Source organism: Sturnus vulgaris, chromosome 23, assembly GCF_052056855.1.
Source record: "Sturnus vulgaris isolate bStuVul1 chromosome 23, bStuVul1.hap1, whole genome shotgun sequence".
Classification (NCBI taxonomy): domain Eukaryota; kingdom Metazoa; phylum Chordata; class Aves; order Passeriformes; family Sturnidae; genus Sturnus; species Sturnus vulgaris.
This window is the reverse complement of record NC_142265.1, coordinates 2,071,126-2,094,601: the sequence shown is the minus strand read 5'-3', so window position 1 is coordinate 2,094,601 and position 23,476 is coordinate 2,071,126. Positions and strand designations below refer to the sequence as shown.

The 23,476-nt window shown below is 50.7% G+C and overlaps 1 protein-coding gene and 1 long non-coding RNA gene across 9 annotated transcripts in view; one reads left to right on the top strand and one right to left on the bottom strand.

Annotated features, from left to right (window-relative positions):
- ST14 (ST14 transmembrane serine protease matriptase) overlaps nt 1–20,660 on the top strand; it is a 27,629-nt gene extending 6,969 nt beyond the window's left edge. For 3 of the 8 annotated variants that reach the window (XM_088178049.1, XM_088178051.1, XM_088178050.1), the window contains 18 exons: nt 9,641–9,800; nt 10,027–10,154; nt 10,721–10,791; nt 11,199–11,359; nt 11,797–11,832; nt 12,109–12,346; nt 12,482–12,621; nt 13,020–13,117; nt 13,604–13,713; nt 14,520–14,650; nt 14,908–15,012; nt 16,009–16,116; nt 16,498–16,611; nt 16,795–16,923; nt 17,297–17,483; nt 18,195–18,472; nt 18,767–18,903; nt 19,421–20,660. In XM_088178049.1, the coding sequence (XP_088034175.1) occupies nt 9,641–9,800; nt 10,027–10,154; nt 10,721–10,791; nt 11,199–11,359; nt 11,797–11,832; nt 12,109–12,346; nt 12,482–12,621; nt 13,020–13,117; nt 13,604–13,713; nt 14,520–14,650; nt 14,908–15,012; nt 16,009–16,116; nt 16,498–16,611; nt 16,795–16,923; nt 17,297–17,483; nt 18,195–18,472; nt 18,767–18,903; nt 19,421–19,582 (2,493 nt within the window). In that variant the 3' untranslated portion in view covers nt 19,583–20,660. Of the gene's footprint in view, nt 1–9,640; nt 9,801–10,026; nt 10,155–10,591; nt 10,615–10,720; nt 10,792–11,198; nt 11,360–11,796; nt 11,833–12,108; nt 12,347–12,481; nt 12,622–13,019; nt 13,118–13,603; nt 13,714–14,519; nt 14,651–14,907; nt 15,013–16,008; nt 16,117–16,497; nt 16,612–16,794; nt 16,924–17,296; nt 17,488–18,194; nt 18,473–18,766; nt 18,904–19,420 lie in introns of all 8 variants that reach the window. The other 5 variants (XM_088178056.1, XM_088178054.1, XM_088178053.1 and 2 more) reach the window with 5 other exon arrangements.
- LOC148221333 (uncharacterized) lies at nt 19,877–23,476 on the bottom strand. The gene is made up of 2 exons (XR_015808223.1): nt 20,211–23,476; nt 19,877–20,130 (listed from the first exon to the last, which is right to left on the bottom strand). It is a non-coding gene; the product is annotated as an uncharacterized LOC148221333 (long non-coding RNA).

The window sequence follows — 23,476 nt, the reverse complement described above, 5'->3', positions numbered from 1 at the left end:
CGGCTGCAGCCAGGCAGGTAAAGGAGTGGCTGTTCAAACAGGGCTGGGCAGGGCTGGGTATCAGCGGGAGCACCGAGAGCTCCGGACATCAGCAGCCTGACTAACACGGCACCTTTTTAAGGGGAGTACCTTAAATCCAAGGTACTTCCTCCTGTGCCATGTTCTGCGGTGGGTGGAATTCTGGCAGCTGCTGAGGGGGCAGGGAAGGCGATGGTTTATATGTTTCTACAGGAGCACAGAAGTTATGTTGTGTTTTCAGCAGCAGGATCAGAGACCTCACTCCGTCTCTATTTTTTCCTCCCCCAAAAAACCAGCTGCAAAAACCCTGCAGAACTTCTGCTCTGCAGAAGACAGAATTTAGAGCCAGGGAAAACAAAGGAGACTCAGCAAGGGATTTCCTGCGTGTGATCAGCAATTCTTGTACCAGAATGAGATTTCTGGAAAATTTTAAGTGTTTAAGTGTTTAAAAAATTAAGTTTCAGGGCTAGATGCAATCGGTGTACAAAGGTTTGGATCAGCAGTGGGGTGGCCAGCTCAGCTTTTGATGGGCATATCGCGGATTCATATGGACTGTCACATGTAAGATGGAGAAAGGAAGAACCTTTCCATGAAAAACTGAGTTTGATCCAGCTATTTTAATCCTGACTTGCTCTTGAATGTGACAAACATAAATTTTGGAGTGTGTGTGTATGAATCATCTTTTCAAGAAGGAGTAAATGGTGAAGTAAGACTGAATGCAGCTTTCAGTGTTACAAATTCTTTCAAACCTGCATTAGAGCATTCTCAGAACCCCAGTCCCTCCTTTCCCTCTCTGTTGAATATTAAACCACACAGTCCCCAGGGGCTGTTGCTGTGTGAGTGAGCATGAGTGCCACACTTGTATGCAGGTGCAGTTTCTGCAGCACTGCTGTGTTGTTTGCTTTGTAGCCGGGTCTCTGTTAGCCAAGAGAAAGCTCATTCCTACAGTGCTGTAGCCTTGCTGAGGGCAGGTTTCAGGCTGGGAAAAGGGAATATTTTGTTTCTGAGTGTACCAAATGTTTTTGGGAGCATGAGGCTTGTCTCTGGGTTAAACTGTTCGTGCTGAGACCCTAGATACAAAGCTTTTCTTTAGGAACTGTGCATCTCTGCATGCCACCCAGCCCTCCTACCAACTGCGGGGCAGCTTCTCTTGGTAAAAGATTTTTCTGGTTTCATTTCCTAAAGCAAAGCTTGTGGCTGAAGGATCTCTTGGGTGATGCAGAGCTGATGGGAGCAGCTTTTTGGGCACAGTGTTTTCCCTTATTTCTGTGGAGAGGAGAGGTGGGAGCCGCAGCTGTACACGGAGTGCGGAGTGCCGCAGCGGAGCGGCTCGGCTCAGCACCGCGGGGTGTTCCCGGCTGCCCTCACCTGCCGGGAGCACGGGAGGGAGGAGCCGGGCACCGCGCCAGGCCGGAGCCACCACTGCGCCAGGCCGGAGCCACCACCGTGCCCGGCCGGAGCCGCCACCGCACCAGGCCGGAGCCGCCGCACCATGGCAGCCTGAACCGCGCCACACTGCCCTGGCCATGGAGCGCGGCCCCCCGGCCAGCGGGGCCGACGTGCGGTACAGCGCCCAGCTGCAGGTGAGAGCACACCTGGGTGCGGGGAGCTCCCACAACACCTGCCAGCCTTTTGCCGAGCTGCCTCGTCCTCTGCTTGCTCTGGGTTCTTCGAGCCTGGTGGGTTCAAGGCGGCTCTGGATTCCTCAGGAAGGGGGAGATTCCAGCTCACCCTTGGGTAAGGTCAGGAGAACCTGTTCGGGGGACGTTGCTGAGCTCGGCAGAGCAGAAAAAACACAACCAGCTTTAGGGAAGTGGAGATCTCCAGCTGTCTGTGGAGATGGCTTTGGATCTCCTCAGTGTCGGTGCTGCCATTGCTCCAGGGGTTTTGGTTTCAGCTTAAGCTAAGGGCATTGGGTTGTGAGTAAAGGTAAACTCCACACTGGTGAACTGTGTGCAGAGCCTGGCTCTGGGTTGTTTAGCAACAGATCCAACTAAACCTGTTCAAGCGTCGTAAGAGCCAATTTTAACCGAGGGCTGTGGGGCTTCATTAATTAACCTTGTGTTATCAGTGTGTTCTGAGACCTGAGTGAGCTTCTTGTGTAGATCTTCTGATCTGAGGGTCAGACTGAGTTTGGGTTGCACCTCCAGAGCCTGTTCTGTGCCACAGAGCAGTTCCAAACAGAGAGTTTTGGGTTAAAGCAGGACAGCAGCATTTCCCACCCCACCTGCAGGCTGCGTGGTGTCTGTCTCTGAGGCCTGGCTTTAGTAGTTATCTCGCAGCAACGAAGGAGCTGCTGGTTCTGGCACTGATCAAAAAGCTGGCCTGCAGCAAGAAAATTTCCCTTGCCTCCAGTCCCACTGTCCAGTGTGTGCCATGGCTGGGAGTGAGAAGAAGATGCTCTTGCTGAAGCAGTTCAGCTCAAGCTCCTTGTTCCTAGCCAGGTCGGGGTGGCACTTGTGTGACATGATCTTCCCTGCCTGGCTTGTTCTCCTGACAGAAGGTAGCTTTGTGCTCTGATTTGTCTTTATGCAGGACTGAGGGCTCGAGCAGGTCCTTTCCCTGGTTCTGGATCAGTTTTCCCCCTGTATCAGTTCGAGAGGGGCTGATGTGATCCAGAACTGCTTCCCTGAAGACAGTACCTGCCCTCCTGGCAGGAAACAACCCAAGGAGTTTGTCCCCTGTGGACTGTTGTTGGACTTGGCCCCTTACAAACATGAGAGTGGAGGAAATGAGTGTTTTTATAATGTCTTGTATCTGCTGTGCTAGTAAAGGAGATGATAAATGCTGAGGAGAAGCTGCTGCTCTTCCTTGGAAAGGTGTAGGGTGTTTCTTTGGGGTAGTGGCTGGTAGGTGAGCTGCTGCTCAAGCCAGTTTGGCTGCAGTTGGTGCCAAAAGCAAACAGGGATAAGGAAGACACAATGAGAAAAGGGCTGAGGCCAGACCTTTGCTCAGCAAATGAAAGATCACTGTAAAACTCTTGAGGGAACAGCGAGAGTGTTTTGAGGGCCTGGCTGTGAGGGAAGTACCAGAGCAAAGGTTCTCCCCTTGCCTGGGGTAGAGTGTATCATTTCCATCCAAAGGCCACCGAGGACAGACTGGGAAATAATGCCCTGCGATATCCAGGCCATAGGCTGGGGCGGGGAGGGAGCAGCCAACAGGGATGGGTTTGGCAGACAAAGACTTTTCTGGTTGGAGGTACTCATGTTTTCCTTGCTGTTGGCTTCAAACATTGGAGACTCATGGTCCTGATCCACCTCAGAACTAGGAATGTAGGAATGAGTGAAGTGTCACAAGGATTGTGGAGGTCGAGGTCTGGGGCTCAGCTGCTTTGGTTAAGCTGCTGGAGGCAGTTCTGTTTTCCGGACAGTTCTGTCTGTACCAGTAAAGACATACGAGTGATTTAAACGAGCTGCTTGCATCTGTGGCGTGTTTCTCTGCTGCTCTTGGGACATCAGTGTGTTGTAAGGAGGAATTTCATGGCTCATAGCTACACAGATCAGGCTGTAGGGTACCTTTATTCCCAGGTTCTCCCCAAGAGTTGGTAAGACTTAAGTGTAAAATTTTCTGCTACCACAGACACACAGAAATGTGATAGCTTTTTCTGAGCTGCTGTGATGCAGGACAGCTGCAATCAGCCTGGATGGAGCAGCAAGCCAAGCCTATGCTATCTCTGCAAACATTAACATGAGTTTCTTCTGTAATAAACCTAAAGGAATTTGGTTTCTTGTATGACTCAGGGTGGTCACAAGACAATCAAATGCTATAGAGGGTTAAGCTCAAACTTGTGTGAAATAGGTGTGTGTGACCTGTATCTTTAACTATTGCACCTGCCCTCCGTGCCTGGAAGATACACAGTCTGGAGGACTCTGTCCTTGAACTCTTGCCCCATATTCCCTTTTTAGTTTTGATGTCATAATTTTATAGCTTCATTGCCCTTAATACAGAACTGAAGATGAAAAATAATGTGCTGGCAAAGTTTCTTCAGTGCTTTACTGCCCGTGGTGGGGCAGTAAATACGCCTTGTGTAAGCTTCGCTCCCATGTGAGCTGTTTCCATGTGTTTCTTATCAAGCATAAGAAGAGAAATGAGGAGATGGTTCTTATCAGATCTTTTTCCAGAGGAGTTGTTGGGGTTTGCAGCAAGAGTTGGTGTAGGAGTTGATTTAAGGATGGTGTAGCTGTACTTGAGCTACTTGGAGGAAGTAAGTTGCACATGCTGTTTACATTTCTTTTACTTTTCCTGGTGGGAAACAGGCTGTTTCTCCTCATGCCAGCACCACAAAACTGGTGTTGGCTTTCAAGATGATCTGGGAATTCTCAGATTTTCTGGCACTTTTTGCCACACAAGCCCACCCTGTTGGTCCCCTGAGCTCTGAAATGGCGTGCTGACTGTGTCCTGAGATTGTGTTTGAGTCCACAGGTTTCATTCATCTAGTTTCTCCTGTGGTATTTTTTTAGTTTTTGTTGAACACCACCCGAGGCAGGCGTGGCTGGAAAAGGGGAGGTGGGAATTGCCTCTTGGATACACAGACTGGGACCTGCACGTTGTAATTACCCTCAAGAGCCTAACCATGCTTCCATGACTCTGCTTCATCTCTGACCTCCCTACGCCTCCTCCAGCCTGACATTTTATGGGTTCCTTTTCTTGGTTGTGTACATTGGTATCAGACAATGATGGTTTTTTTGCTGTGAGATTTGATTTGGTTGCACACCTGCTCTTACCTTGTATGGTCTGGGCAGCTTTGGCCTTGAACAGTCCTTTGGCAGACCAGCAGTCAGGAGTTGGGAAAGTCAAAGGAAGTAGGTGAATCTCATGTCTGGTGCTGGATGAACAAATTCCCTGGTGGTCATAAAGAACAGGTGAAACTAATGGCAAGGAGCCCAGTCCTTCTGTGGGTCAGGGTCCTGTGAACAGATGCAGACACTGAGGGAGAGATTGAGCCGGTGTTTTGGAGGAGAGGGGAACAGTGAGGGGCTTGGTGCCTGGGACACATCACCATCTTGGTGGGACTGCCAAGCAAGGCAGAAACTAGCCTCTATGGGGGATGCTGATCCCAGAGGGACCCCTGCTTTGCACACATCGTGCTGGAGAGCCATACTCCATGGCGTATCCCAGCTTTTCCATGATCCCCCATTGCAGGAGGATCTCTCTGCTTTCCCGTAAGATCTCCAGTGCAGAGCTGGTTCCTGCCACCCCCGTGTGCCAGCTGCATTTCCTGCTGACAGAATTAGTCACTTCTGCATCTGGTTTGTCCAGTTGGGCAGAGCACAGTCACTGTCTAAAAATACATCATGTGGCTTACAGAGGAGGAGTGGGAGGTCTACTCTTCCCGGGACTGAGCTCGGACTCTGCATGGAGAAGCAGGAGCCCTTCAAGCACTCCATAAATCCATCTATGTGCACTTCTTTTCCAAGTTTCTTCATGGAGTTGGAACTCCGGGGGAAACTGAGGCATGAGAGAACTGGGGCCGTGCCTGTCTGAACCTTTCCCTGGATTGGTTTTGCTGCCACAGCTGATGCTGTGGCCAGATCCCTCTGACCCTGTGTGAGGAGCCTGGCCGTACCAGCAAGGACTGAGTGAGGAGGAGCAGGAGGAAGTAACTGCTCCAGTGACTAAGGCAGAGAGAATATCAAGGGAGGTTTTCTGTTAATAATGTTTATTGGAGCAGTTTCCTCAAGAAGGGTGAGACAGTCAGACCTTGAGTCACTTGAGGCTAGAGACGGTTTCTGGAGGAGCCATGGACAAGGTGAGAGCAGGACGAGTTCAGCTCCTCTCTGGTTTACAGCTGCCACTGTTCAGAGCACGTGAGGGAAATGTGCAGCAGCCATCAGCTAAAGGAGATTACATTGCAGTTGTTTTTTCTTGATTTGACTGTGATCTTTAAGCCTGTCTTGCATGTATTTTTGTCTTGTTTCCATCTAGCTCAGAGGATGGTGACAGGGTATTTTCCTCCCAAGTATTGGGAGCAAAGGAGATGTGGGGCACAGGGAGTTATAGAGGCAGAGGCTGAGCTGCACTCGTGGGGCACAGCAAGTCTGGTCCTCAGGTCAAACTAGTGGTTTTTTGTGCTGAGTGTGGGCAGAGAGGTTTCAGCCTCTTAGAGCTTGGGACACGGGGCCTCATCTGAGACCTTCTGTATGGCCTGATTCATCATTCCAGCAGTGCTTGAGGGATGCTTCAGATCCTTCACTGGCTATTGGGGAGAGTTTGCAGGAATGGCTGTTGCTTACCTAGGCTGTGATGGGGGGGGCTCTTCACACAAGTGTCTGTGTTGGCGGAGGAGCATAATGGCATCTGTAAAGTATGGGAATGGGAGAGGACGAGAGCTGGAATACAACACAGACGGCGAGGAGGGAGAGAAATCTCTCTGGATCGTGTCTCTTATTTGCCTGTAGTCACCGGGTAACTTCTGTCAAGTAACAGTGTCAGTGGCTGCTTGTGTACCTTGTACTGGAGGAAAAACAGAAGTAACCTTCCCAGAAGTCCCTGCAGTCCTGTCATTTCTCCTGTGTTGCTGCTGGCTTAGCTTTGGAGCAAGAACAAACTGCCAAAGGAATGCTGTAAACTCTCACAGGTTTAACATTTTTCATCCTTTTTTTTTTCCAAGGAAAGCAAAGAAATTTCCTAAAGAAAGAGCAGATGGTGAGTTTTTCTGCCTAATTTCCTTGCTCCCAGGAGCAGTGCGTGTGCCTGTGTGTGCTGGAGGCAGAGGGGAGCTCTGTTTGCTATCTGATTTAATCACGGCAATGATTTTCTCCCTGGGAGAGTTTTCTCTCTGCAAAGACACAATCTTTAGCTGAAAGGGGATGTTACAATACATCAGCCACATTGTTGTGCAGTTTTGTACAGCAGAGCTCCTGCTTGCTGCTGACTCTAATTTTTTTCTGGCAGTTTGGTGAAACTGAAGTGTAGGAATTCTGCAGAGAGCTGAAAGTCCCTGCAGCTGAAGGGTTTTCTTATGGAAAAATGGTTTTCTTTGCAGTACTTCCTCGCTGGCTCCAGGAAGTCTGGGGAACCTGATAGATCATTTAAGCCCCTGAGACTGTCTTCTTGCCACAGGCTTCTGCAGATGTTAATAAAGAATTAAATACTTTGCTTCTGCCAACAGCAGCCATGTCTGGGAAGTCCTGAGAAGGCTCAGCGTTGTGAGCAGCCCTATGGAGTGAGAGAGGCTGTGTTTGCAAGTTTTATTGCCAGTTTCTTCTCTTTACCAAGTTGGGGGGGATGGGGGGGTTATTATATGATTGGAAAACTGGTAGGAGCCAGATGGATGTTTGGAAGACATCCATAAAGTGTGTCAAACTCCAGGTAGTCTTGACTTTGATTGAAGAGTCTCTTGATTTAGGATGTCTCTATGTATTTAAGCTTTATTTTGTGTGTCATCTGTTTCAAAGTTTCCTTGGGTTTTTCCTGTATGATCAGAAGCCAATCAGGATTCACGCTATTCCCCATGGTATTGTCCTCTACAGCCCTACTAGGTCTGCTTATTTTGGAGGTGGGCGGATTTTAGGGATGGAAACAGTTCTTACTTCCTATCCTTAGGCAGTAAAACTTGAAAATGAACAAAAGGTCTTTCCCTGAACTGCCAAATGAGAAACTGGGAGGATTCTGAGAGCAGCTGGTGTGAAAATTGGTGGGTTGCTCTGGTCTTGGTGGTCTTCTGGTGTTTGCAGAGGATTAAACTTACAGAGTCCTTGACAAAAACTCGGAGTAAGGTGCCTGCCACTTCCCTTTCTGTAGTAAAGGGCCCTGGGCAAATACCACAAGGAGGAGAGGCTGCAGTGGGGTGTGGAGGGTGGGAGGAGAGCACAGGCATTGGGTGAAGAAAAGGGCAAAAGAAGTGGGGGAATGGTTCAAGTGGGAAGCTGGGCTTTCCTGCCAGGCGAGGCTGAGGAAAGATAAGATGATAAGATGAAGCACCTACTGGGAGTTCAGTGAGGAAATGCAGTGAGGATGGTTTGTTTCTTATGTCTGCACAGCAAGCTCAGAGGTCCCTCTGTTAGCAGGATCCTCTTTGCTAGTAGTTTTTCATAGAATCCCGGAGTGGCTTGGGTGGGAAGGGACCTTAAGGCTCATCCAGTCCCACCCCCTACCATGGGCAGGGACACCTTCCTCTGTCCCAGGCTGCTCCAAGCCCCGTCCAGCCTGGCCTTGGACACTTCCAGGTATGGGGCAGCCACAGCTTCTCGGGGCATCCTGTGCCAAGGCCTCACCACCCTCACAGGGAAGAATTTCTTTCCAGTATCCCGTCTAACCCTGCTATATTTTCATTAATTCCCCCATAGCCTATCAAGCCATATCCCCCCCTTGTCCCTGTTCCTGAATTTAGGGGCTTGTGAAATTTGCATCAAATTCGCTCAAGCTGTTGGAGTAGGTTTGTGTGAGCCCTGGGCTGAGAGAGGACAGACAAAATGGAGACAGATGTGGAGACATCATTACCTTTTGGGAGCGCAAAGCACGTAGAAATGCCACGGATTTGTGCATATTGGAACTTTGTGCCGTGGTGTCCATGCTCAGGTTCCAGAGCCCAGGAAGCCTCTGAATGCCTGCTAAGGTGGTGAGCAGAAAGGTGAGGGATCCTCCTGTTTTGGGCCTTTGCAGCAGGCGCAGAGCCCTTCCTGCCCGAGGGAAGCACAGATTGGAAGCAGATGTGGCGAGCTCTGCCCTCACCACTGCCAGTGCTGGGAGGAGAGGAAGTGCGAGGGTGGGTGCAGATCCAGGCCCCCATGATGTCCAGCAGTACCAAGGATGTTGTGTGGGATCCTCTGAAAACATCTGGAAACACCTGCAGCTGTTCCAACCTCCCCTGGGTCAGAGGTGCAGATACATGGTCAGGGCAAGGATGGAGGAGCAGAACTGAAGGTAGGAGAAAGTGAACCCTGGGGCACCAATGGTTTTACAGCTGATACAGAGCTCGGTGCTTCAACACATCTTCCACTTCCTTACCCAGCCCATTATGGGGTGGTGACAGCGAGAGCTGTGTCATTGTCGTTCCTTTCTTCGTCTTGTCCCAAGAGCATGGCTGCTCGTGGGCTGTGGGGATGTTTTGTGTGTTCCTCTTAGTTTTTTGGTTTATTTATTTTAATGAGTGTTTGTGCTGGATGGGAGATTACAAGCAGAAACACAGGAGTGCTGGTGGCCCAGGAGGCATGACAGAGAGCTGTGAAAATGTAAAGGAAGGAAGCAGCTTAATCTTTTAGGGAAATGCTATTTATAGCATGCTTTGCCCCACGAGCTCTGGGTGACACACCTGCACACAGCGAGTGTTTTGTGTGGGTGAATTTTTCTCTGCAGTTTCATCTGCTGAGGCAGATCTTGGAGCTTGTGGGCTTGTGACCTGCCATGGTCATGGGAGGGTGTGTGGACTTGCCCCTGAGTTTGCTTGAGTTCATGACCTTATATTAGGCCCAAAAAGGAGTTAGGTGTGTGCAGATAAACAAAGAAGAAACCTTCGGGATTTGTCCTGCTGTGGCTGGGGAGCTGCCAATGCTGAGGTTTGCCCTCAGTGCTGCCACATTCCTTGTCCCCAAACCTGCTTCAGGCTGCTCTGTGGCTGGACCTCCCCAAGCCGGGCTTTGGGAACAGCCTTCCCACTGTCCTGCCTTCCCTCCTCTCCCAGGACATGAACAACCTGGACGAAGGAGTGGAGTTCCTCCCTGCCATGAACTCCAAGAAGATGGAGAAGCGCGGCCCAAAGCGACAGGTGGTCGTCACTGTCCTGATCATTGTTTTTCTGCTTGTCTCCCTCACCACTGGCCTCCTGTTTTGGCACTTCAAATGTGAGTGTGACATGACACTGGTGGGTGGTGACAGGTAGAGTGACACTGTGGGAATGTATCCATCTACATGGAAAAGCTTCATTACCCTATGTTGCTCACATGTGCCCTCTTAAGCTCTGGAGACACCATTTCCACCTCCCTGCCCCAATTGCTGTCACTAGGGATCTGCTGTAACACCAGTCCCAGCCCTGACTGCCCTTCCTGACCCTGAGCTGTTCTCTTCCAGATAGGAGCACACCCATCCGGAAGGTTTTCAATGGCCACTTGCGGGTTCTGAACTGGGAATTCCTGGATGCCTATGAGAACTCTAGCTCTCCAGAGTTCAGTATGCTGGCCAAGAAGGTGAAGAGCACGGTAAGAGGTTTCTTGCCTCCCTCCTTCTGCAAGCAAGGAATTTTCCTCTTGCCTCATGGCCAAGGGTATATGCCATGTAAGGTTCCTTGGAGCTTTCCCTGCTCACTCTGACACACTGGCTGGGAGCAGGGACCTTCTTTGGAGCTGCATCTTGACATTCCAGCTCCAGCCCAATGCCATGGCATCTCCCTGTGCCATAGGAGCTGCCAGGGCATATCCCAGAGTCACTGTATGAGTCAGGGCCAGGATCTAAGGCAGAAGGATGTCTGAAGGAGGCTGAAGCTGTAGCTGGTCTTACCTCTTCCCTCACACTTGGGGGTTCAACTTCCCCCAGGGAAGAGTGGGGTGAGCTGAATCAGAGCAGGCTGTGATGGGTAGCTCTGGGCTCTTCTGGGGCTCTCAAATCTCCTTCTTTCTTTCTTTCTTTGGCTCTGCAGATTCCTGCACCCAAGGATGGCAGGTATGTGCCCTGGTTTTCCTTCTCAGGCTTGAAGCTCTGTCTGTCTTTAGCCTTTCCTTTTTCCTCACTTCTAGACATGCTGAATACCCCTTTTTAACCCTTTCAGGTGGAGGAGATCTACAAGAATCATGCTGATATTGGTCCTTACCACAAAGAGACAGTGATCACTGCCTTCAGGTGAGTGTTAGGCACTGCCTGAGTCCCATCCAGGATGCTGGGATATCACACCAGCCATTTACCCTCCTTCCTGGGATGCTGGGATGGAAGCACCCCAGTAGTCGCCCTGAGTGACGCAGGAAACGATGAGCAGTAAGAAGTGATCTGGAAATGCATTTTGTTTTCTGCCAGATGTCTTGGGAAAACCAAGGTGTGGTGCAGTGAACTGCAGTGGGTGGTGCCTGGCAGCATTGAGAGAGACTCCCTGGGCTGACAGGAGACTCTGCTGTTTGCTTAACTTGTCATTGAAACTCTCCCTTCCCTGTGGCCAGGCTCCAAAAATGGCTCATGAAGTAGTCGTCTTCTAGTGGTGTTTGAGTCCTCCCATGTCTGTCCTTGCCCTCACTCCATAATTGCCCTTTCCACAGTGAAGGCAGTGTCATTGCCTACTACTGGTCAGAATTCCTTGTGCCCAAGTACCGGGAAGAGAGCCTGGACAGGGCGATGGCTGACAAGCAGAGCCTGGTGCAGAGGTGGAACCCCCGCCTGAGAAACCCCATGCTGAAGGTGGAGTCAGTCATCGCTTTCCGTGAGTGTTGGTTCTGCTGTCCGTGGGCCTCTGCGTGGGACCAGGTGGGGTATTTCCCTGGAAGGAGAAGGTGCTGGTAACAGCCCTCCCTTGGGAAAGCCAGCCCTGAGGGTGGTGTAAGGACCTGGATGTCACAGCACAGCTTAATGGGATGTACAGCCTGAAGGGGGCTGCACGGACCTGCTCCCCTTTGCTGGAGCGCTCTGTGTTCTCCTCTGAGCCCAGAAAAGAGGAACAGGGATGAGTTCTCCCTCTGCAGAAGAAAAGTTTGCTCCCTCAGCTCCAGAGGCAGGCAGGAGCAGCCTCCCCTGCCAGTTGGCAGGAGGAGACTCCACAAGCAAGGCCAGGTCAATGACGATCTGAGGAACAACCCCAGCTTTGTACTCAGGGATTTCACATAGCCCAAAGGATGATGCCAGCTCTCTTTTCTCCTGCAGCTGTGGACCCCAGCATAGCTCACTCTGCCCGGGACAGTAAGTACAGTTCTTCTTCCATCTCAGTGGTGTTTAGGGTGGAGTTTCTCTTGCAGGACGGGGAAGGGTCTGAAGAGGGGTGCTCTGCATGCAAGGCAGGCCTCAGTGTGCTGCTTGGTGCTGGTTTGGGGTTGGACAGACTCTGGCACAGGCCTTGCTGTTACCCAGGAAGAGCCATCTGCCCTGAGATAACCTGCAGGAATTATTCTCTGCATCCCAGGGAAAGGCAGGGCAAGGCTTGTTTGCATTGTTAACTGTTCCCTACTCTCTGAGCAGACAGCTGCATGTTCTCCCTTCACGCCAAGGAAGGAGAGGTCACCAGTTTTACCACGCCAGGCTTCCCCAACAGCCCATACCCCAACAATGCCCTCTGCTACTGGGCATTGAGGGCAGATGCCAGCTCCACCATCAGTCTCACCTTCAAGACCCTGGAGCTGGAGCCATGCAAAGATGACAGTGACTACATCAAGGTGTACAACTCTCTGAGCCCTGTGGAGCCCCATGCCTTGGTTAGGTGGGTGTTCCTGTATGGCACCAAGTCCAGGGTGATCCTTAGATGTCCTGCTCCTGCCCCTGCTCAGAGCTGAGCTGTGCTGCTTGAGCCTCCCTGTGCAGCAGTGTCTTATGGATTCTGTCCTTTGCTTCCTAGGCTTTGTGGGAATTATGCCCCATCCTACAACCTGACCTTCCTGTCCTCCCAGAACGTCATGCTAGTCACATTGGTTACCAACAAGGAGGGGCGATTCCCTGGTTTTAAGGCTGAGTTCTTCCAGCTCCCAAAGATGAAAGGTGAGCAGAGGTCTTGTCCTGTTTCCCCATCTCTCCCTGCCATGGGCAGCTGAACAGGGATGTGGCTGTGGTCAGTTTATCAGGGATGTTTCCAGGGCTGGAGCACCTGGAAGCAGGTCACCTCTTGGCGCTTGCCTTGCCTACAGTGTCCTTGGCCGTGGTAATTATGTCCCCCAAGGAGGCAAAAATGAGAATTATACTGGATTAGATGTGCAGATTGATGTGTACAGGAAGCACCTAATTGATGTCCTGGGTTCTTTCAAGCCTTGGAGCAGAGCTGCTCTCTCCAGAGAGTTACTTAACCTTATTAGAGACTGTTGCCTCTGCCTCCGATGACAGCCAACTGACTCGGAAAATCATCTAAATCTCTAACTTATTACCTTCCTGCTTGTGTTTAGCCTGCGGTGGGACCCTGAAGGAAAACAGTGGCACCTTCACAACTCCCTATTACCCAGCACACTACCCTCCAGATACAGACTGTATTTGGAACATTGAGGTGAGATGGGCCCTCTCTTTCCCTTAACAAATCTTTCAAATGACCCTGGTTATACAGGACATGGTGCAAGGGAGCTCGCAGCAGCTGGGGCCCAGAGGCTTCGAGTCTGGCATGACTGAGAGAGCCTTTAGGAGCTGGAGGAAAAGGCAGAAGAGGTTGCGAGAGGCATGAACCCCATAGGAGCCCATGAAAAATCCTGTAATTTCACACAAGAAGGATGAGAGTGTTGGCTTTGGGACAGGCTCCAAACTGGTGGTTGACCAGGGGTCTGGCTTCCAGCCCTCTGTATGCCCGTTACACTGGGTATTCTGAGGCTGGGGTGATTAAGTGACTGTTAAGAAGCTGTTTCTTCTCCTGCTGGAAAACTGACCTCTCCTTTTCAGTTATCTTCTTTCGTTCCCCCAGGCACAACCCTCTTCCTGTGAAACTATTCCTTTTTCCTTGCTCCAGAAAGCAACATCCCACTGACTTTGCTTCTTTTTGCAGGTTCCCTCTATAAAGAATGTGAAGGTGCGTTTCAACATGTTCTTTGTGCTGGAGCCCGGGATCCCAGTCAGCTCCTGCACCAAGGACTATGTGCAGATCAACGGCACGAGGTGGGTGTTGGGTGGCTGAACCCATGAAGGGGTTTCACGTAGTTACACAGAACCTTGTGCTTTCCTTAATCTGCTGTGGGAATAAGTGTGCTGGTGCTGTCAAGGCTGGGACAAGACAGGATGATGCCCAGGACTGCCCCATGATGAGTGAGGATCGCCACACTTAGATATGTGGTGTGCTGCAGCTGAATCACCCCCCAGATGCTGTGGAGCATCACAGCGCACAGCTCATGTGTGGGTAGGCAGGAATATCTGGGATGGGTTTGCTTGAACAAGCAGCTCTCCATTCTCAGGGCACTTGTATCTTGTGCTGCATTCCCCAGCCTGATATAAGACTGTCTGTCTGGGCCAGACAGATAATTTGGTACCTCACAGGCAGGTGATTAATCTTGTTTCACAATGTTTTGGACAAGGAAGCTGACCCTGCCTCAGAGAGAGAGTTTCAAAATCAGCGCCTGCCTCTGCAGTGCTGTTCACGTACGTGATCCCACCCGCCCATGGTGAGATGGGATCCTGCATGAGTCCAGTGTATCTGAGATCAGACACATCATGGGGCAGGCAGGGATGTGGAAGAACTTGTTCCCGGTCATTCCTAAGGTCACAAGCTGGTGTTTACAACTGGCCCAAACCTACCAGCAGCAGCAGAATTCAGACCCTGAGGCCCAACAGTCTGTGCTGGGATCAGATCTGCTCCTTGCTCTCCTGCCCCCTCAACTCCCAGGGTGTGGAGGGAGATCAGGGATGGAAAGAGGTTTCCTTGGTGCTGGCCTCCAGCCCTTTGACTCCCCTTTGCTCTCCCCCTGCAGGTACTGTGGGGAGCGCTCCCAGTTTGTGGTGGCCAGTACCACCAACAAAATCGAGATTCGGTTCCACTCGGACCAGTCCTACACAGACACAGGCTTCTCTGCAGAGTTCCTGTCCTATGACTCCAGTGATCGTGAGTTGAAACCCTGGGGCTGGGGTGGGCAAAGTGATTTCCCTGAGATTTGGAACAGTCCCTCCTCTGTGCTTACACTGCCCTGTAAACTGGGAAGCAACCTTTTCCAGGGGGATAGCAGTGTCCTTTGCTTTCCTGCAAACTGCCTGGTCTTCCTGCTGTGTTCTGCTGTAAGCAGGCATAGGGAACTCGGCAGAAGGAATGTAGAGGGGACACCAAGAGGACTCATGTGTGTTTTGTCCCTTTCCCCCTCTCAGCCTGCCCTGGCAAGTTCACTTGCAATACCGGCCGCTGCATTGACAGGAGCATGCGCTGCGACGGGTGGCTGGACTGCGTGGACGGCAGTGATGAGAGGTCCTGCAGTAAGTCCAGCCTTGGTTTCCCTTTGACACAGCATGGGAAAGGCCATGCTACCCAGGAGTCTGGGTAATGTGACTCAGTGCTGGCTGGAACCAGCACTGCCACCTTCCTCCAGGCTGGAGTGAGACTCAGTGCGAGATTTGGATCCCTTCTCAGCGTTAAGAGCTATGTGCTCCTGCTAATCCAGCCCTCTCCCAATAGCATTGCCCTCTCTTTCCAGTTCCTTCCATCGGGGAATGTGTTTTTCTGTGTAATCCTGCTGGTTTTAGGTTTGGCTGAGCTGAGTGGTGTGGAGGGGCACCTTTCATAACTCAACTGGGCAGGCTTCGCAGAGCTGGTCTGGAAAACCTGTGGGACACAGGGGAGTTGCTTCTTTGTGCAACAAATTTTCCTCTTGGATTAGCTGAGCTGTCCTGTAGTTAATGTTACTATCCAGGGTCTGCAGTTCATTAGAGAGGATGCCCTGGTTTGGGAGAGGTAGTTTTCTGAGAAAGAATGTGCTGCTGGCCTATGATCCTGGTTTCTCAAGTGCTTTCCCACTGCTTGCAGTAATTGCTTTGCTTCAGTATTGCCTCTGGCTGTCCTGTTGTGATGTCAGCTTCAGCTTCCACTGCCTCAGACATGACAGCTCCAAATGGATTTATTCTCCAGAAAAGTAGAAATACTGTGATGTATTGAGTGTGTCATGTATTTATGTACATGTGCACAGTCTTGAGCTGATTGCTGGGGTTCCCAAGTGCTTGCACACCCACTGGGAGAGCTGCCATGGTGGGCGGGTTGCTGGTGACTCCACAGATACCTTTGCAGACCTCTCCCCTAATTTCTAGCATTGGAACAGCCTGCCCAGGGGTGTCACCATCCCTGGAGGTGTCCAGGGAATGATTGCACGTGGCACACAGCAAGGTTGACAAGGTGGTGATTGGTCTCACGTTGGCTGGATGGTCTCAGAGGTCTTTTCCAACCTAAATGATCCTGTGATTCTTACTCTGTTCTTCCAGCCTGTACCGAGCAGCAGTTTAGGTGCCAGAACGGCTGGTGCAAGCCCAAGTTCTGGGTCTGTGACAACGTGAACGATTGTGGTGACAACAGCGATGAGCTCCAGTGCAGTAAGTGACTCACCCCGCAGGCACAAAGGGCTGAGGGCTTGAGCAGGCACACAGGGGGCAGTTGGGGTGATGGAGGCTCATAGGATGGAGGGAAGCGAGTGCTATGCTGGAAACGAGTAGGCAAAAAAACCCTGGCATGGTGAGGGCTCACCTGGTACAGGTGAATGAGAGCTCAAAGAAAAGAAGGATAAGCAGAGGTGTAGGAACAGAAAGGGCTGAATAACTTGAGTGGTGGCGTGCAGTCTGGAGAAGAGATTGGAGACACTAGTATGTTGGAGCTGCAGGGGCTTTACTTGTCTCAAGGAGGGGAGCTGGGCACAGCCGTATGCTGAAGTGCTGCAGGATTCATGCCTAGCCCTCAGAGCTGCTCTCTGTCCCTAGGCTGTGCAGCTGACAGCTTCAAGTGCGACAATGGGAAGTGTGTCCCCAGCACACAGAAATGTGATGGCAAGGACGACTGTGGGGATGGGAGCGATGAGGGCAGCTGCAGCAAAGGTGAGGATGGGCTGCGAGGTGGCTGCCATCAAATGCAATCTCTGACCGAATTCCTTGGGGCTGGGCACCCTCCTGTGTGTGTTTGCATGGAGTGGAAATGCCCTGGGGGTGGGCAGAAGAGGTGAAGGTGATGTGACCTCCCCAGAACCGGGGCTAACCCCTGTGGCTCCATCCTGCCTGCAGCAGGCCAGACCACAGTCCCCTGTAAGGAGTACACGTACAAGTGCCGCAGTGGACACTGCATCAGCAAACAGAACCCTGAGTGCGACGGGGAGCAGGACTGTGAGGATCATTCTGACGAGGACAACTGCAGTGAGTGCCTGAGGAATGGGGAAGATATGGGATTCTGGGCCGGGCCTCTCAGAGTCACACCCCAGTATGGCAGAGAGAATCCCTGGGTGTTTCTGTGCAGGAGCTTGATCTGGAAATATCCAAGCCATGTTCTTTAGCAGCCTGCAGAATGTCTGTGTTGTTCAGGGGGTTTAGATGGGTAATAGAGAGGCTTATCTCCCCTTTGCAGAGCTGGCCAGTAAATGTTGTAGCTAATTTAGCATCTGTGCAGAGAGCATCAGCCCTTCCTGACACGGGTAACAGGGCACTTGTGCTGTCAGATGTCCTGGAGGAACAGAGGGGAGGCTTGGGATGGGAACAGGAGAAACCAAGCACCTCTTCTTCTCTGCCTTAGACTGTGGGCTCCGCTCCTACATCAGGAAGTCACGGATTGTCGGTGGGCAGAACTCAGATGTGGGAGAATGGCCATGGCAGGTCAGCCTGCACGTCAAGGGCCAGGGCCACATCTGTGGGGCCTCGCTGGTGTCGGCGAGCTGGCTGGTGTCAGCAGCACACTGCTTCCTGCCACTCCAAGGCATCAGGTACCTGCCTCATATCCATGTGCTTTCACGTATTTCATAGAATCACAGAATAAGCTGAACTGGAAGAAACGCTCAACAATCATCAAGTCCAGCTCCTGGCCCTTCACAGCACCATCCCCAAGAGTCACACCCTGTTCCCGAGAGTATTGTCCAAATGCTTCTTGAGTTCGGTCACACTTAGTGCTGTGACTACTGCCCTGGCGAGTCTGTTCCAGTGCCTGACCACCTTCTGGGGAAAAGAGGCTTTTCCTGATATCCAACTTAAACCTCCCCTGACACAACTTCAGACTGTTCCCTCTGGTCCTGTCACTGGGCATGACAGAACAGACATCAGAGTCTGCCCCTCTTCTCTCCCTCACAAGGAAGTTGTAAGTGCAATGAGGTCTCCCATCAGTCTCCTCTTCTCCAGGCTGAACAGGCCAAGTGCCCTCAGCTGCTTCTTATACAGCTTCCGTTCAAGGCCCTGAACCATCTTCACTGCCCTTTGGAAACTCTCTAATAGTTTAATATTATTCTTATAGTCTTATTCTTTATTATTATTCTTATACTATTGTTCTTATTTTTCGTTATTATTCTTATATTGTGGCAATCAAAACTGCACACAGTATTCCAACTCCCATTCTGAGAGGCATTCCTCAAGGGAAATGTTTAAGGTGGTGAGTGGTGCTGACTCCAAGATGAGGTCTCATCCTGTGTTTCATGGCCCCCAAGCAGGTACTCAGACCCCAGCCTATGGACAGCCTACCTGGGGCTGACCGACCAAGGTGACCTCAGTGGCCCCAACGTGCAAACCCACAAAATCAAGCGCATCATCTCCCACCCCTTCTTCAATGACTACACCTATGACTATGACATTGCTGTGCTGGAGCTGCAGAGCCCTGTCACCTTCACGGCCGTCATCCAGCCCATCTGCCTGCCTGATGCCACCCACAACTTCCCTGTGGGCAAAGACCTGTGGGTGACCGGATGGGGAGCAACTGCAGAAGGAGGTGAGCACTGGCATTGGGGATGCACTGGTGTATCTTAAACAGGTTGCCAAGAGAAGCTGTGGCTGCCACGTCCCTGGCATTTCAGGCCTTGCTGGACAGGGCTTGGAGCAACCTGATCTAGTGGAAAGTTTCCCTACCTGTGACAGGGGGTGGAATGAGACAGGCCTTAGTTCTCTTTGAATTCAAACCATTCTTGGATTACACATATCTATGATTTCTGTGTTTGTTGAGGGAAAAACAGGGAGGTGCTTAAAAATGTATATTTTTACTTAAGCTGCTCCTCCATCTTGGCAGGCACAGGAGCCTCCATCCTGCAGAAGGCAGAGATCCGGCTCATCAACCAGACTGTGTGCAACCAGCTCTTGACAGACCAGCTGACATCACGCATGATGTGCGTGGGGATTCTGACTGGTGGTGTGGATGCCTGCCAGGTAAGGCAGCACCTAGATTTAGTGCTGGTTATTAGGCAGGGAAACAGGCCTTTGCTCAGCCCTGCTCATTCTGGTACTTACACTTACATTTACATTTTTAACATAAAACAAATATATGGGATTCAGACAATGGATAGATTACAATGAGCACCAGCAGCAAATTGCATCAGTGCATGACTTAGACTCAAAAACTAAAACCCAAAACCATAGCATTTAGACTCCATCTCACCATGTAGGACATACAACCATACTCCAACTTCTGGCTGTTGTTCAGTCTTAGTTGGCAAGCCAGGCTGCTTGACTGGTATTCTGTAGCTCTTTGCTCTGGTACTGTTGCTCTTATTGCCATGCTTAAATATTTGTTTGAGGGAATGGTCAAAAAATTGTAATGACAGCTGACTTAGATGGAGATTTACTGATTGATTATTTCTTGCTCAGTTTTTGTGATTGACTTTAACACTGTGCACAAGGGGTGTCTATGAGGTTGGTACTTATGCTCCTGTGTGGTTCTGTGCAGGGAGACTCTGGGGGACCCCTGGTCAGTGTGGAGCCCAGCAGTCGGATGTTCCTGGCCGGTGTGGTGAGCTGGGGTGATGGCTGTGCCCAGAGGAACAAACCTGGGGTGTACAGCCGGCTCACCAGCCTGCGAGACTGGATCCAGGAGCAGACAGGCCTCTAGGGATGGATCCCTGTCTGGACACCTCTTGGACAGTGCTGGCTGGGGACATTTGGCAGTGCCAGCCATACACAGCCTCTACTGTGAACTTCAACCCTCCCTCTACCTCGCTGCCTGGGACTCCATGTGCAACCAGAGATGATGGTTTGGTTTAGCCCTTAGTCTTAGAAATCCATGCTTGGAGAAGTTTCCCTTGGGGAGTAAGCTAGTGCAGCTCCCATTAACAATTTAAATGAGCCATCATCAAGATTACATATAGTAATAAAAAAAAAATCAAAGTAAAAAAAAAACCAACAGTTTTGTGTTTAGAGGCAAAATTTATTGGACAAGTTCAAAAAGAAGGTTTCAGCATATATTCTAAGTGATGCATTTGTTTTCAAATGGCCGTCCATATCCCTTTCTCTGGTGTTAAGCCATAGGGGGGTTGAAGGTCTTACCATAGTTTCAGGAGGCTTCCCTTTGGGATCCCTCCCTTGTCCCACACCATGGTCTCCTCCTTCTTTCCTCTGTCCAACTCTGCTTCTGGCGTGGCCAAGTCCGGGACTGGGGGCCTGAAAGAGAGATGTTGGGCTGAAACACCATCACTCACCTCAAGGAAAGCCACAGGCAGAGCTCAAATGCCATCACTCACCCCAAAGAAAGCTATGGGCAGGGCTCGAACACCATCACTCCTGGGAGGGAAGCCACAGGCAGAGCTGCTGGCACACATGGAGACCCAGAGCCATTGCAATCACCACACTGTGCCTTACCATCACACTGAGCTGAGTTGATGCAGCTTCTGCTGAGCCCCAGGAGCCTGGAGTCACTGTGAAGAGCACAAGAGCTGCACTGAATTCTTCCTGGAATGCTCCCTACAAGGACACCACCAGTCAGCTGTGCACACCAGCCTTACACCTATCTTACTTTTGTTAAGAAAAATGTGACTTGTGAATGTGCTGATTTTCTTCCTTTTTCCTCTGTAGTCTCTTCCTGCCCCAGCAAAGCACACTCCAGTTGAGTTTGTCCCTTCCTTACCTGTAAATACATTGTTTTGTAAAACTCTCAGAACTGAGATGCTGCAATAAACTGGGATATTTTCTAATATTGTGGATGTATGGTTCTTCCTGAGCTTCTGTGCAAGTATTCCTGAAATGGAAACCTGTAGCACAGACCCCCAGTGCTAAGGGGAAAGCTGAGCCTCTCCCACTAAAACACTTCACCACTGCTAGGCACAGCAGCTCCACCGTGGTGAAGAGACATGCAGAGTCTGGGGAGAAATCTTCACAAGAAACAGCTGTAAGGGCTCATAGGAGCATGGTTTGTGCCTCAGCCCTCTCTACAGAGTTAAGGAACATTCTGAGACCTGTGCTTACACAATGCTACAGCAACACAGAAGTATTTACTGCGGTCATTCCCCATCAGCAGCAGGAGTTTTGCATCAGAAGGACTTTTGCAGCACTGAGCAAATAGAGGTGCAAATTTTTTCATTACACATTCCAGTGGCCCACAGTTTGCAGTTAAGCTCCCCAGACATATGGCTCACTAAAAGCTTCCCTAAACATGAGTTGTAATGGATGATGGTCCCCAGAAGATGCCTGGGATAGCAAGATGGAAAAGGATGAAACAGTTCATGAGAAAAGCCCAGCAGTTGGGCCCCAGCACCTGCACCCAGGGGAACTGCAGTAGGCTGTTCCATCACCTGAACACCAGATCCAGTATCTACTCTCTCTCCCTTGTGCCCACATGCAGTTTGGGGATCCTGCCCCAACCAGCAGGATCATGGCCAAGCAAGAAGAGGGCAGCAGATGATTTTCCAAATCCAAGTACAAACCCTGTGCAACCAAATCCACAGAGAAGTGTGTTCAGACAGGTTTTGTTTCACTGAGCAAGTGTCACCTACCACAGCATCTTTCTTCCCACAAAAGCCCCATTCCACAGTCACTTCCCTATGTCCAAATACAAAGAGAGAAACAGCCCATGAATTGGCCACCAAAGGTACACCCTGCCACCAGGACCATGTGAAACCTCAGTTTTTGCTCCTTTATAACGATTACAAATCAATAAATAAAAACGCAAAAAATAAACCCCAGGTGCCTGAGCTCCAACCCCCGAGACATCCCTCTTGGCCAAGGCACAAGGACTCCTGAAACATCATTGCCAGGAAGGAGGTTTGGGAAGGGACAGGCTGCAAATCCCAGATCCCTCTGCTGAAGTCCAGAGGAAAGGGAGCCAACAGGAGAAAGAATGAACAAGTGGGCAGGGAAGGGAAATAAGTGTAGGCAAGTTAGAGAACAGTCAGGCAGCTCAGAGCAACTGCCATTGCCTGCAGGGTGCCCAGGTGTGGTTCTGTGAGGGAACGGCAGCTCTAAATCACCCTGGAAAGTTCATCCCTTAGGAAAAGGTTCAAGAGTTTGCTGAGAGCTACTACTCCACTTGAGTTTTATTCCCTCATCAGTCTATCAGCAGCTCCCTGGATTTCCCCCTTGTGCCTCAGCACTCAGGCATCAGAGAAAAGCCGTTACTTGTTTCATGTAAAAAGAAACCCTTTGTCAGACCCCAAAAGCTGCATTTCATGTTCATGCAGCACATTTCTGACAACTCAGGATTCTGGCAACACAAACCAGCCCCAGTTTGTGCTCAGTTCTGGTCAGGGCAAAATACTGCTGAACTGGGAATGGGAAACTCAAGAGTCCCATCAAATGATGGCAATACCAGGGATTTGTGTAATTCATCAACAGCTCAGGCTTGTCCTCCTGCACAAGATACAAGGGGCTGACTTTTTGTCTCATTGCACCCATCTTCTTAGAAACTGTGAGAAAAGTAAAGAGAGCAGGGACCCAAATAAACTCATGGGGGCAACCTCAGCCTGGGAACACAAAGAACAGGGTCAGGGAAGAGGGAGCCTAGAGTGTTATGTGCACTGGATCACCTGGGTGGAAGGAAAGGCTGCATTCCCTGAAAGTGAACCCAGGCCAGGCTGCCCAGAGGGCAGCTCCTGAGTGGGAACAGCTAACTTACAGGAGCCAAGCCATGAGAAAAGCACGTCTCTAGGAGGAATTACAGCTGATGAATCAAAGGAAAACATCCCACATTATTGCTTGGAGAGCCTTTCACACCCCCTAGCTGGGGCAGCCCAGCTGTTCCCATGGGTGTGAACAGCAACAAGTCCAGGCTGGGGGGCTTTCCCTGAACCCTGAGCTACACAGAACACCCTGCTTCACCCTTCTCTTTTGGATGCCACAGGCTACTCCAGGCAGCTCCACACTCACAGCAGTCTTAGGTGCTTAAAAGGTCCTCTTGGCATCAAAGAGGATTGGCTCTCTTCCTGCTTGGCTAATCCTTACTTCCCTGCCTCCTGGCCTTCTTGGCTGACCTCAAGCATCGATTCTCACTGTGAGTCCCTAGTTCCTCCACTCTCTTGTGGTCCTTACCACCTTACCAGCAGATCTCCTTAGTGCTCCCAAGACCAGCCCTCACTACCATCCTAGATCGATTGTGTTGTCCTCACATTCATCACCAGGTCTTGCTCACTCCTGTAGCTGAGCACAGCAAAGTTTAGGGGAGCCCTCACTTCTTTATCTAGCACAGGCCCCCAGACAGTCCAGTGGGGATGGAGAGCCTCCATGTTGCCTGAGAAATGCTAAGAGGAGGTGGGGGGAACCTCTACAGGCATTTTGGGACCCGTGTTATCTGAGAGACCAGAGCCGTTCACACAGACACCTGTGCCTGATCACCAGCAGAGCAGCAGCTCACGCCAGTAACAGTGGCATGTCCCCTCTACTTATGAGCCCTGAAGAAACCAAGTATATAAAACTTAAACCAGCTGCACAGCATACAACATCTCTCACAAATCAGCTGGCTCAGGTTCTCACCTCCTTCCTCCAAACCATTTTAAGGCATGCAAACAAGTACGCAACA